At 45.2% G+C, this 14390-nt stretch overlaps 1 protein-coding gene across 1 annotated transcript in view; it reads left to right on the top strand.

The window, feature by feature from the left end:
* Window positions 1-237: 237 nt before the first annotated feature.
* Window positions 238-14390, top strand: part of macrod1 (mono-ADP ribosylhydrolase 1) — an 88759-nt gene continuing 74606 nt past the window's right edge. Inside the window, exons 1-3 of the mRNA XM_076159596.1 lie at window positions 238-773; window positions 1462-1560; window positions 1847-1954. Of these exons, the coding sequence (XP_076015711.1) occupies window positions 368-773; window positions 1462-1560; window positions 1847-1954 (613 nt within the window). The 5' untranslated portion in view covers window positions 238-367. The remainder of the gene's footprint in view (window positions 774-1461; window positions 1561-1846; window positions 1955-14390) is intronic.

The following is a 14390-nucleotide window of genomic DNA, read 5'->3' as shown; positions in this document are numbered from 1 at the left end:
GATTCGGGGTTTATTCTTGGCGTGAAGTAGAAAGTAGAGGAACGTAGGTCATAAATGCCCTTCAGCTCTCATTAAGAATTATATGAACACTTTTATTCACGCACTGAAGCGCCACATTAATATTTAACGACACTTTGTAAAGTGTGTCGTTGTGCTACACGAGGCTGACTCCCCCCGTACAGGAAAGTGGTACATTCCACACGGCGGCATACAAAACAAATATGACACACTTACGATAGACTGATCACGTCCACATTAAGCAGTGAATCAATACCGAAAACGAAACTTAACCACGGCGTGACTGATAACGGGTCGCTGTGGAGCTTCAGTAACACGAACCGTCTCCCCTCAAGGCTGTGCTACAGAAATGGCATTTAAGATATCAGCTCTCTTTCCCCGTAGCAGAGTCCTGCACTTAACCGGCCCTTTCTCCCGTTTCCAAAGCCCTGGTGTCAGATTCACACACACTCTGATCCCCGGGAGCCCGCCGGTGCCGAGGAAGCTAGCAACAAGTCCGCTCGGTTATATCAACGCTACGCACCGAGCGGGGAAGTTTTCAACTAGTTCAGCGGCATTTTGGAAGTCGAGCCAGGGGAGAAAGGACTCTTCGTCAGCCCGGGGGAGGAGAGGCTGGCTGGGCGGGGTCATACTCGGTGCTGCCCTCGGAGTGAGCACAGCCGCGGTGGTACAGACGCTCCAAACCGGGACTCTGACCACTATGGCCCTGAATGTTGACCTGAACTCCGGTCAAGGAGACTGGAAAAAGACCAAGGGTGAGAGACTGTTCACTAAGGAAACGAGTCTCCTGTAACATGACCCGAACCTGACCCTAACCTGCAGGTGTCACTGGGTCATTGACGTATCTGTGTTGTAACTAATTATCTATCATTTCATCGATTAGCGCGCAATAGGTTAAAAATAATGATCGAATAGTGATGAAAACTCCAACAAACCCAAATACAGTTAATTTGCAATTACACGAAATAAAGAAAAGCAGCACATCCACATCCACATCAACTAAACTAGAGCAGTGTTACTTTATAAACAATTAGAAATATTCATGTTAGAAATACATAAATATGCATATTTAGTAAAGGATTGCCACATTCCAATCAAAATTGTGTAAATGTTAATCATAACAATTTGACTGTCTTCATATAGTAGGTCTAGATTAGGAGAGCACCCTGTGATTTGGCTGTTTGCGCTCTGAGGCTATACGAAGTCCATAAAGTATAATGAGGTAACAATAAAGTCAGAGTACTCTGTGTCCTAAATCTCAGTAGGAGTATCACTCTTTATTAGGGGTTTATGTGTGAGCTTTATTATCCTATTTTACACCAGAATCCTCTTCAGTCAGTCTCAAATGACAAATGTCTGTTTCACAATGAAGACAGACATTAAGCAAGGTATGGTTGGATAAATAATCTGCTCTATCTCTCCTTTCCCCCCCCCCCTCTGCAGATGTCTTGCTGTCTCTATCTGTGGAGGAAAGGCGTAAGAACTACAGGACTCCTAAATTTGTGCCACTGGATGACATCTCAGTATGGAGCTCCACTGCAGGTCAGAATCCCAGCATCATTCCCTCACCTCCCCTTTACTCAGAGTGGGATTCCAGTGTTATGTTTGTCCATTGATGCACAGCTGTAATGATACTGGAATGTCACAATATCAAACTATTGTGATGTCAATGATGCTAAACATTTACAGATGAGATTTACTTCCCCTGCATGTCTTTGAGCCTGCGATTAGTTTAATGTTAATTGCAGTAACTAACCACCAAATTGTGAGTACAATTTGTTATATATTTATATATGTGTGTGTGTGTGTGTGTGTGTGTGTTTTGCAGTTGGCTCTAAACAGAGTCGTTATCCCAGGAATGAAAAGTTGGACCACAAGATTGCAGTCTACAGCGGTGATATCACCCAGCTGGAGATAGACGCCATCGTCAATGCAGGTGTGTGTGTGTGTGTGTGTGTGTGTGTGTGTGTGTGTGTGTGTGTGTGTGTGTGTGTGTGTGTGTGTGTGTGTGTGTGTGTGTGTGTGTGTGTGTGTGTGGGAGGGGGGGTGTCGGTGAGTGAGTGAGCGTGTGAATTGTCGCCTTCCAACATTGTGACCTGGGAGTCATCTGTAGTGTTCTATTTTCAGAGCTGATCTAAACGCTGCCACACTGACCTCCTGATAAACTATAACAGATGAGCTTATACTTGATTATTTTATTTCACTTCACTTCTGCAGGTATACAAAACATGTAAGGGGATATGTTAAGTACTGTATGCACAATAGAAATGGCTGACAAATCTGACGTATATTTGTAACCGAGCATTATTCTATCAGGGCCAGAACCCATTACAAAGGTAGTAGTTGCACCTCTACATGTGACCTTTAGATGGAGCCAAAAGCTAATTCATTCATTAACAATCCTTTCTCCCACATGGCTGTGTGGCCATTTGGGGGAACCAGTCCACCTGGAGAGTTAGAGCCACTGGATGATGACACTTTAGCATGAACCTGTCCAAGCATCAAGTGAATATGATGTGAGCAGTGTTAAGTAATTGTGGGTGCATATAATTACTAGTTATCTGTCCCTGTGTGAGTAGAGGCAATATTGTGCTTTGGGTATGTGTTTTACAAGCGCTTTTACGGAGTCGCACGGCGCAAAGTGGCACAGCATTAACAACAGGAAACAGCTAGTAAAGTATTGTTTAGCAGGGAGGACGAGGGAAAGAGAGGGAGGGAGACTGAGAAACACAACACAGCCCGAGGGATACACAACTGAAAGACAGAGAATGAGGGAAGAGGCAAAGAAGAATGAGGCGGAGAGCGAATACAAAGTAGCAGCAGGCTTGTATTCAAATCTCTGTCAGCATTGCCATGGTAACTAGCAGGTACACAGTAACCGCAAGGGCCAACAGAGGTCTGATCTTACTTTTGTTCTAACTGATTGGCCGGCCAGCTGACCGGCTCCAAAGTCATTTTGTTGACTAAGCAGATGACCTTTTCACTCTGTGACTAACTGAGCGACAGAGAGTGGGCCATCAGGAGAAAGCCCCAGCCATGAAAAGACTTCAAGAGAGGAGAGAACAATTAGAGAAAGGTTGTTACGCTCATTAAAAGCCGATTCACACATTCTCTCCTGTAGTGTGTCTAACCGTATGCTTTGGTTTTTAACATGCAGGCAGCAGTTTGGTGGGCTTTCGCTCTGAAAGGCCTTGAAGCATCATTTAGCCCCTAAGGCGGCAAACATTCAATTGAAGCCAACTGTGGCCAATTAAACGCTATTCTGGCAGACTGGTGGGCAGGGAGGGAGGGGGGGGGCTTCCATGTCTGGCTGGTTGGTGAGAAATCGACTGCACACACACACACACACACACACACACACACACACACACACACACACACACACACACACACACACACACACACTCGGGTGTCCACAGGTTTACGCACACTGGTATACACGGATGCGGCGTGCAAATGAACGGGCGCAAACTGGCGCACCCCCTCACCCCGTCACCCACTCAGCCCCTCACTCGGCGCTGATCGATCAGGTGAGGAGGGCGTCGCAGGAGGCTGGGCCAGCGCTGTTTGACGTTTGTGTCGGTCTCAATAAAGACTGGATTTACAGTAACTCTCTACTCCGCCCCGTTCTACTCCCTACCACCGCCCCCCCACCCCCCCCTCTCATGTGCACCCCCCCTCCCACCCTCCTCTCCTCCATCCTTCCACACTTTTACAGCTCCTGGCTCCTGCCCGCTCCTATAAAACACTACAAACATAAAAACCCACAAGCACTTAAGAGCCGTCGCGGTGAGGCGGAGGGGGGAGGAGATGGCAGGCAGAAACATCCTCCTCTTTACACCCCTCAATCACTCCGGCCGGAGAAGGAGAGAGAGATGGAGGGGAGGATATATTGTCTCTGATGGGCTTGCTGATTAAGATGGATCGTGCAATGAAATGTCGTCGGAGTGATGAGGTCTTGGATTGTGTGTATGTGTACGACTGTGTGTGTGTTTGTGAGTGGATACGTTTGTCTGGAGTAACTAACTTTGCATTAAAACCTTTTTTCAAATTGATTAAATGCAAATTTGCTGAGCTCTCGTGAGCTGCACTCTTTTCCTCAGAAAAGTTTTATTCCTCTTTTCCGCGTTTGGTTTAACCCTCAGCTGTCGTAGTGTTGATCATGTTTGACATTAAATGCCATTAATTCTGGCTCTACCTGTTTCTCCACTTACAAGTGAAGTTTGACTGAAAAGATTTACAAACTGAACTGGTAAGTTCTCTAGGTGTTTTTGTGGAATGAGTTGTGGTTTAGTGGGTGAAAGTAAATGCAGCAGCAGAGTTTGCTGCTAAATGTTTCCGACAGAAACGATAAAAACTTTCCTTTAAACTGAAGCTCTGCATTGTCAAGAGACACAGAATATTCTGCTCTTCAGAGGTGAAGCCTGAAGGTCTTTTGTGTGTGTGTCTGTGTGTGTGTGTGTGTGGTATGGGATGATTGCATCGTTCTACATGTTTTTAGATGTATGGATATGATAACATTCATGTATGTGCTAATCTGCATGTACACACCTGTGCAGATGCATCTGCGTCTCACTGCCTGAGGCTGACGACACACACAAACCTGTGTGTGTGTGTCTGTGTGTGTGTGTGTTCAAACAAGGTATAAATATCACCAACTTGTGTCTGATATGCTGTGCCTTTGTATATGTTTGTGTTTTTGTATGCAGGTGGTGTGTGTGTGTGTGTGTGTGTGTGTGTGTGTGTGTTCGTGAATTAGGGTCTCCCAGGTTTTCTGCTGCAGGTCAGAGATAAAGCTGTTGGTTGGTGCTGGAAACTACTCACTGTGGCAACAGCTGACAGATACAAGATTAGAGTCAGGAGTTTTCCTGTCCTGTCGCTGACAGACAACAGGAGAGAGAGCAAGCGTGAGCTAAACTGTAAACTTCCTCACAGATAGGAAAGCTAGAGAGAAAGCAGGGACGGACAGATGACAGGTTGCTTACCTAAGGCACTATGTTATGGGAGACGGAGGGGAGAAGGTACAGAGGAGCTTGAGGCAGGTGAGGGGCTGCAGTGCTTTACGTTTTACCTGCAACCTCCACTGTGTGTGTGGTGTTGCCATCACTGTGAAGAAAATCAGAGCAGGACACAATGGCTCATAAAGGGAAAAATATCCAGCGCTGCCACAATCGATTGTTTTGATAATCCATTAATCTGTTAATCGATTAATCTGCTAATCAAATAATCTGCTAATCAATTAATCTGCTTATCGATTAATCTGCTAATCGATTAATCGACATGTATACATGTACGTATATACTCTAAGTATGAGCCCATCAGAGGTCTCCTGCTTTAAGAGACACGAGAGGGAGAAATAAAAACAACAAATTCCCAATCACAACTAATATTACTGTAATGAATAAATCATTTTAAGTCGACCAATTTGATATGAATGAGTTAAAATAGACTACATGTAAGGCTACGGTGTTACGAGCTCCAATTAATGTCTATATTTTCATGGTAACAGTATTTCACACTGTTCATGCCATCTGTGCATCCATCAAAGCTGTGTGTCGGCGTCTTTAATGCTCCTGCGTCAAGGCTGTGCTGGTTAGAAATCAAGCTCACACACATTTGTCTATTGGTTTGGATGCAGGTGTCTGCAACCAACAACCAAACCAGACATCTAATGCGTCTGTCCTCGTCTCACTCGTATTGATTTTGCATTCTGCCGTATTCTTCTTTGTTGTTTAATGGCCGGCCAACTTTGGTGCATTACCGCCACTAAATGGGCTGCAGCACAAGGTCATGATGTCAAGTTATTGTTTTATAATGGAGCAGTTCATTATAATGGCTTCGTCCTGACAGCCTAAAAAACATCTCCTCACAGCTGACATTCGAGGTCAAACCAGCTGATTTAGATCAAATGCAGGCGTGAACATTTGGCTCATCCGTACGTTAAACTCGATTAACAAGGAGTAATAATAAACACTGATGGATACACAGCAGTGTTCGAAAACAGAAGCCTGCATTAATTACGGCAAATGGATGGAAGAGAGTGTATGACATTTTAATGTTTACATAAGTGTAACGAGGAAGCTCATCAGTGCCACATTAGAGCTTTGGTATTTACTCACTTCATGCAACAAAAAGCTGAGTTGGAAGGAACCACCCAATCAAATCAGCACAGCAGAAAAGCACCAATATGAGCATAATTTTTCAATATTTCAGTGTGCTGTGTGCGGATGGACGCGCGGGTGAGACATCAATTATTAAACCTCAGTGTTTTTAAAAAAGAAACTTGGATGCTTCCATCGGGTGCAATATAAATTCACCAGAGAAGCAGAGCATCTTTTATTGATTTCAGAGAAATCCATGGTTGATAATGGCCGATAGCTGTAGTAAGGCCTGGCTGTTGGAAGGCTGGAGACAGACAGACAGGCAAGCCAGAGGGGCAGACAGGCAGCACGGCGTCCCGTCGATAATCTCTAGGAGGAAGGAGCGAGGGATGATTTTAAGAGGATAATACAGGCAAACCCTGGGCTCTGCAGGTAGAGCCCTGTGGGTCTTTACAGGAAGGAGCGTTACCCCTCAGTGTCTCACTCCTTCTGATGGCTTCGCTGATTCTTAGCTGGCTTTGTCAATGAGGCTTAACACCGAAATCAGCCTGGCAGACATCGCCGCTTTCGCCACGCTGCTTGGATCCTCGCAAGTCAAAAATCCCAAACCGGCCTCAGGTGCAGCCAGAAATTCATTCTAAATTTCCACCTGGGCTACGTTTCCATCATTTGTGGCTGCAGTTAAAGATTAGGGAGAGTTAAGGTTAAGGAGAGTTGTCGTGCCGATCCACAGCATCCACTCCGGTCTGTGTGAAGCATCTACAGGCCAGTGATTATGAGAGGATTATCAAGTCCCTCTCTGCTGTAGTGTCTGTTTTCCTTTTCAGAGATATCGATGTTTTCATTGTCACATTTCGTCCTGGCCACTTCATCATGGAGTCACTTATCTGGAGCCTTAATCAGGGGGGAGGCAGCTTGTTGTCAACCACCGGGCCTCTGTGGTAGTAACACGAGTCTGAGGAGGCAACGGTAGGCCCAAAACATAGAGTCCTCACACTGTCCCACAGGCTCTGCAGCTCTCTCTCTCTCTCTCTCTCTCTCTCTCTCTCGGTTTGCCTAAAGCTCTTGTCATCTTGTCAGCTCCTCTTAGGACCGGCTCCTATTGCAAGATGCAAAATGTCACAGCAAGTTTGCCGTCCAACACAGATGCTTCCACACGTGTGCAAACTGTTGAAAGCCTCGGAACACAAACCGGACGTCTTCCGATGCTCGGGATGGTTAAAGGATGCAGTATTGAAATGAGGGAGATAAATGTAAATGATCTCAAATCCTCCATTTGCTAACAGCCCTGCGGTCCACGTGACACATGCCGTGAAGATTGATTTAGTTGTATTGTGTCTTATGTGGCTGTGATGAAGCCGGTTACACCTCCCTCGTGCACGCCGCTCTCCTCCCTTCCTTAGTAACCGTACTTGTTTTCTCGGGTGTAGTTCCTATAGCAGAATCTCCACTCTGCTGACTTTGTGTTTTCTGAAGAATTGCTAATGGACATGTCCTGATAAAACAGCTGTCAAACTGTCTTTACACACAAGCACTTACTGGCAAATTGGTGTTGCTGATGTTGCCGGAGTTTTGAGTGTAAATATGATGCGCTGTCAAAGCCGCGAGCCGCTCTCCGCCACCGACACCACCAGCACAAATTACTGTGGTGTGCCGAACGGAGACGTTAACCAGCTCTTGGTATTTTCAGCGAAAAGAGGATTTGCCCAGCGAAAGCCAATAAAGGAGTGAGAGAAAATCCATCTGAGTACGTCTGATCAGTGCGGTTCTTAATCAGTGAGGTCAGCAGCAAGCAGTGGCAGCCGCTGACGGGGTGGAGAGCTTGTGTACCTCAAATATTGGACATTGACTCTGATTCTGTGCGTAATTTCTTGCGGGAGCTCATTTTTAGAGTAGATCGTTCTTGAAGTTGGGTGAATGAAACTTTCGAAAGGTTTATAATACCTTTTAGTTAGTGTAATTGCTTTGCAGTCGATTGAAGTATGAAAAAAAATTTCCTCGGTTAAACTACAGGCATCTGAGGGCGGCTGAGCTCCTCGACTTAACGGCGTGTAAAGTTTAAACACGGCTGCTGTCACGATCATAAATCCTGCTAAGTTCGTTTCGGGACCTTGTGGATCTACGGAGGATCTTCATACAGTTGTCACTTTGAAGTAAAAAGATCAAATCCAGTGGGTGACGGCGTGTTTCTGAGGAAAGCTTGAGCCTTGTTTTAAGACTGATGATTAAAAAGAATTTGAAAAACCACGCTATGATGGCGGGGCGGTAAAGTAAATGAAAAGCTGGAGGAGTATTTCATCTTTCATCTAATGTCTTTGAATCTCTGCTCGCTGACCCTCTTGTAAAGGAGCTGAAATGCAGACGCTCGTTCGCCCATCACCGCGTCGAAGCGATGTTGTCACGTCTTTGCCTGGGGGTGAAGTTTTGGACGCCGCTGTGAATTGGCTGCAGAGTGAATTGAGTCCGTCCCGCTGCTCTAGTTTTTCGGTCCATATCTGTCTGTGTTAATTATAGTAGGACTGTCAGAGAGAACACTTTAGTGGTCATTTGGGCAGCGACATAAATGCCTGCACGCACTGAACACTTTCAGCTTTCGAGGTTCAGTGCCTCTGTTTCCTTGAGACGCTCCAGTGTCCAGTTTTCTCTCTCAGTTAGTTAGACGTGTTCATGTTTGTGCCGTCTCTAGAGTCTTAAACCTCCCTCCTCCCCCTCCACCACTTCTTTCCCTCCGCCGCTTCCATTTAGACGTCATCGTAGGCCTGCGACTTGACAGAAACAAGACATAGGCATTAGACAAACAGGCCGCAGTTTTTCTAGCTGCAGATTGATTTACACCCTGACATTGAGAAGTTAACGTACCCTTGGAGAGTTAATCCCTAATGTTGTCCGGGTCAGTAAATAAACGGAATAAGAAAAGCCAAACTGGAGGAGTTTGCAGAAAAGCTCATTCGTGCTAATTATTTTTCTCCCACCCCTCCCTTGTTAAAAGCATTCCCACCCCTCGATCAATCGCCACTTTAGCGAGGAGGACGGGATGGAGGAAGTGCGAGCCTCATTAGCCTGATTGGGCCGATGTGGGAGACGGAGGGAGATGGAGTGAATAAGGGACTTAGAGAGAAAAGGAGTCAGCTTGATCATCAGCACTCGTCCATTCAGAGCTGCGGTCATCAAGCCGAGTGCGGTGGTTTGTTTTGCAGCGTCGTGGCTCCTGCTGGGCCCGGAGATGAGAACCTCCGACGGCACCTGGGCTGCATGTGGAGGGAACGCTGGAGTTATGGCTCGTATTATGGGGGGAAAGTATGATCTCTGCCAAAGCTGATTCCCAGAGTGTCCTCAAGGGGGTTTTCCCTTTTGTGATGTACTGCACATACAGACTGATGAGTAAATGTGGCCAGCCGTCTTGATAATGTGTGTGGAAGGCTCGCAGCACTTAAGGCCCCTGTATACTTGATACAAGGAAGAACTCTCAGGTCAGAAAGTTGTCTAGCAAGCATCAGCCTGTGATGATTCAGGCCCAGAGCAAACTTTGTCTTTTTATGTTCTTCTTCTTCTGATGCTCCCCCCCCACCCCCCGGCCCAGATATCACGTGGTTGTTTGCTTCAGTGGCGAGCTGGACTTTTGTTTTAATCTCCCTCCTACTCCCTCCTCGGAGTGAGAAGACAAAAGCACCGTATCCTTTTTACCTCTGCCAAGGAGGTTATGTTTTCAGCTGTGTTTATCCGTTTGTTTCCTCGAAGCAGAACATTTCAAACAGTTATTGACGGATTGCAGTGGAATCTTGGTTGGACAACATCCAGGGGAGAAAGCATTCAAGTTTGGTAGAAGTCAGTCTAATGGAATTATTCTTATTCCCCAACGTTTTCTGCATCTCCTCCTTTAATTCTTGGCCAATTGTCACAAATTATTAACGGCATGGCTCATTCGTCACAATGAGTAGTCCTGTTGAATGTCATCATTGAGACGTGGAGCCGTAAGACGGAGCCCTCTCTTTCGTTCTGACCGGTGTCCCCGTCTCAGCCATCTTCTTTCTCTGTAGTTGTGTGTTGAAGTGTGCTCAGGCTTGTAGTCTGGTTGTCCGAGGTCCTGACATTGCGGTAATGAGGCACAGATTGTTACGCAGCCAGCTGTCAAATTTGTGTATCCTTCTGTGCGGGGGTCAGAGTTCAATTTTCTGCTCTGACACTTAATGTACTCGAATTCCTTATTATGCCTATAATCCATTTTGCATTCCCAATTCCTTTTAACAATAATAGAGCACTCGCTGCCCTTTAAAAAAAAATAAATATCAGTTCTAGTGCCAGGCAAGTAATCAGCCTGGCATTAAAGGCTTGGCTATGCATCCAAAGTCATCGCCTCCTTGGCTCCTCAAGGCAAACACTCCGCTCTGGATCCCAAAATGAAAGCAGCGGAAAGCAACAATCCGCCCATAAAAGCCTTTTTTTAATGAGTATATCATCAATTGATGATTGATGTTTCTCATTTTGACATTTTCCACTTCAATACAACCCTGTTTCACACAACGAGCTGTACAAATTAAAAACATGGGATACGGAACGTAAAAGCACATTATCTTCATTGTAGGCAGTGTTATTTGAATAATTAAGTATAATGCAGTCCGACAATGAGCGCCCATGTTCTCTCATCTTTGTAATCATAGTGTACTGAACAAAGTACAAAAGGATGCATCATCATAACCTTCAAAATGGGCTTTAAACTAACCCCACGTCCTCGGCCCGGCTTGCCCTTTTCACCAGCAGATACAAGGGGTGGTCATTGCGCGTTCGCATGTTCCCATTGCCCGCGCTGCGTTCGGTGCGTAATCACACGTGGACATGCAGCGAGTACACACACAGCAGACCCTGCACACAATTACCATCTTGTAATTGCGATCTATCATGTGTTGTTGTGAAGTGGAGCCCGATGAGCAGGCTGACGACCCCTTCTGTATTATCAGGGCTTAGGAAATGACAAGTCTATTTATAGGAGATATTTATCCACTTATCCTGTTGTTGCCGTTGGCCGTGGATGGAGCGGGCAGCCTTGGTTAGCAGTGGACTGACGGGCAGGTTAATCAGTCAGAACATCAGCGAGCACAGTATGATGTTCCGCAAGTGATGTGGCGCTCTGACTTGCCTTGAGTGCTTTTGTACAGTCGCTAAAATTGCACAGAAGAGAGAACTTTAATATAAATGTCCGGTTTTCTTTGGCTCCCGTCGAACATATTTACAAGGACATTTGGATGTTTCATGTTCAGTTTGTCCAACGGATGAAAATAAGCAATGTTTGTCTGCAACAATTCAAAGAGGAACATTTGATGTTCACATCCAAAGCCCCTTCGGTCGGGTTTCTTAACTATCCTCATAATCATCTCTACTTTTTTAATATTTAAATCACAGTCTTGCATGAATCTGCTACCTGTTTACCTGGAAGCAATGTGATGTCCAGCAGCACTCTATGGATGCTGGACCTCTGCCATGATCACAGTCCACTCTGTGGCATTTTCAAGTCAGTTATGAATTATTGAACGTGCTTTGAAATCCATCCTGTTTGGGCTTCAGCGTGTTCGTCTGTGCTGAAAAATGGAGCCTGCTACTCCAGAGAAATCACAAGTTGCCACAACTTCAAGAGTGCAGGTCTCTGTGCGGCTCGCCGTGTCGCCCGGGGAGGGGTTGGACCTGTGAGCCGCCCACGAGTGAAGACTGAGGGCCCTGGAAGAGCAGATCCAGCAGGAGCCCACTGCCTCAAGCACTTCTTAGCCACAGTTGTCTCCATGCACAGTTTGCTGGTGTGGGCAGGAGATATAACTGAATGCCTGATGATTAATCCTGATACATGTGAAGAAAGAGAATTCATCAATTATTCATTTAATGTCAGTCTAGGAGAGATATGAGGTGAATAGTCCAAAGACAGCTCATAGGTATAATTTGCTTTTAATTTCGTTCAAATTGCAGGTGCTCACGTTCCCAACAGCAAGGTTAGTAAATGCTGTTTCACAGGCTCACACTGCATCTGAGGTAAGATAAAGAATAAAATACACGCGGCTAGAAAATAGCTGAGGACAGTTAGTGTCCATAGGCAGTTAATACTTCTTGGCATGTCTCTCACAGAGCTTCTTTGGACACGTTCCTCTCCTTGTCTCACGAGACAAATCTCCTAGTAGCACCGGAGTGGCTGCTGATAGACAGCCTCATTCACACCGTTGTTGTTGTTGTTGTTGTGTTGTTAGAATCCCCCAGAGGCTGTCCTGGGCCGCTCCACTCCCTGTTCACTCCACTGATATTCTCTCCATCCATTGCCACAGAGAATCTCCGAACATGGCTTAATGTTTTCTTCTTGTTGTTGTTCTTGTTCCTGGTTCCATTTCGTACCTCCAAGCTTTTTTCGCCTGGTCTGCAGCATGCAGCGTACGAGAGGAAACGTGTCGGCGTTTGTTGTTCTGCTCGGCGGTGGGTCCTCCGGGAGTTTGCAATCCCCCGGTTACACTCAGGTGGACGCGTTTGTTTTCCATTGTTTGTTAACAGTAATTTTGTCCACAGCCAAAATTACAATACACTGACTTTTAAAACTGATTTGGGATTTAGATTTTACACCTGGGCTGAGGTGAAATTTGTGATCAGGAGCTGGTAAATAACTACAAATCACTGTAATGTTCTTCTGTGCTTAATACTGCCAACTTGTGCAGGTGTTTATTTGAGATATGGCTCTTCTGAGTGCATGTGGGCAAGTGTGGGTAATTTATACTTATATATATAGCGCAATTATTTCTGTGCACATATAACTGAGTCATCTCTGTGCACCACACAGATATTCCACCTGTTTTGCCTCTCTATGTCTCTCTGTCTACTGTTGTGGCCTTTACCCCTGATGTCAACCTGCAGTGTGTCAAAGAAAATGTGCGCATGTGGATTGACCCACCGTCCACTCCGTCTCATGTCTCTTGACAAAACCTCTCCCTCAGTGAAGGATACCTGAGCGAGTGTATTCAGGCCAGCTGAATGGAGCATATTGAAATGCGCAGTGTGTGTGTGTATGCTGTGGATTTCCTTGAAGGTGTGCATTCAAACACACTTGACCTTTAGTGAACAAAGCGCATTCAAACTCTCTAATGCACTTTATTGTGCCAGGCAGATAGACGTTAAGTACTGTGAACAGAATACGGCACACAGCACTGGAATAAGCTTTTCGTTGCGTTCAGGAGAATTGATCAAAGAGCGAATGGAGATGAACACACAGAGGCTGACTGATCAACACATACACACATTGATCACATACACACATTAAACACATACACACATTTTTGTACATTTTGTTCTACAAGCTGTGGCCTATTGCATCTTTTCATACTGTCAACAAATCATGTAAAAAAAGGAAAGGAAAGGAAATCTCAATGATGATTTGTCCCAGCTAGCAATTATTATTGTGTGTAGTCAAAGCTTCTGTCTGCATTATTAATACAGAGGCACACTGTTGGTTTAGTCCGTGTGGTTTAGTTTAGAACACAGGCGGGTTTATTAATATTTTTTACTAGCTAACAAAGACCGACTGTGAACTAAACTCTCATGCACCATTTCAGGTTCTGCAACGTCTGCGTCCGACACACGATCCCAAAGTGCATTCCTATTAATGCCTTTTTTTTAATAATATTTGCTAGAAATGTATCAGTTTAGCATTTTTCCAAATATGAAGCAATACTTTTCATTCGTACTGTGAGCGACTGGACTACAATGGGAACAAAGAGGCTTTTCACAGAGCAGAGCAGACAGGCGAAGGGAAACAATAATGCATTGACAGAAGGACTAATATATTCATGATGAGGTCTTTTTATGTCATTTGTTGACTATAGGAAATATTTCAACAGCCTTTCCCTTTCATTTCAAGTACATGACACTGAAGTCATATCTTGCGTGTAATTAACGCTAAGCACCGTCTGTACCTGAGGAAGGAGCTTTGACCCTGCTTCACACTCATCAGACGTAGCCCCGATTTCCTGATGTAACACCTTTTTGGTTTATTGTGTGAGATAGATTAACAATGCGAGTAGTACTGAGGCTTGATAATGGGCTGAAATAGGGAATAGCTTCCATAATGACGGGGAAAAAAAGGGCATTGTGGTTAGGAACGCAGATGTGAAGATGCTGCTGCTGTCACATTCACAGTATGCGTGGGCAGGCAAACGCACACACACACACACATATATAAAAAAATCACACATTCTGTTGACGCACCGTTGTTTTTTTACCACATACTTCACCCGATAGGTCTTCTTATAA

This window comes from Genypterus blacodes, unplaced genomic scaffold (assembly GCF_046128005.1).
Source record: "Genypterus blacodes isolate CSIRO-AG114 ecotype Tasmania unplaced genomic scaffold, CSIRO-AGI_Gbla_v1 ptg000098l_1, whole genome shotgun sequence".
In the NCBI taxonomy this organism is placed as follows: domain Eukaryota; kingdom Metazoa; phylum Chordata; class Actinopteri; order Ophidiiformes; family Ophidiidae; genus Genypterus; species Genypterus blacodes.
The sequence above is the reverse complement of the archived record's forward strand: the minus strand, read 5'-3'. Positions and strand labels throughout refer to the sequence as shown.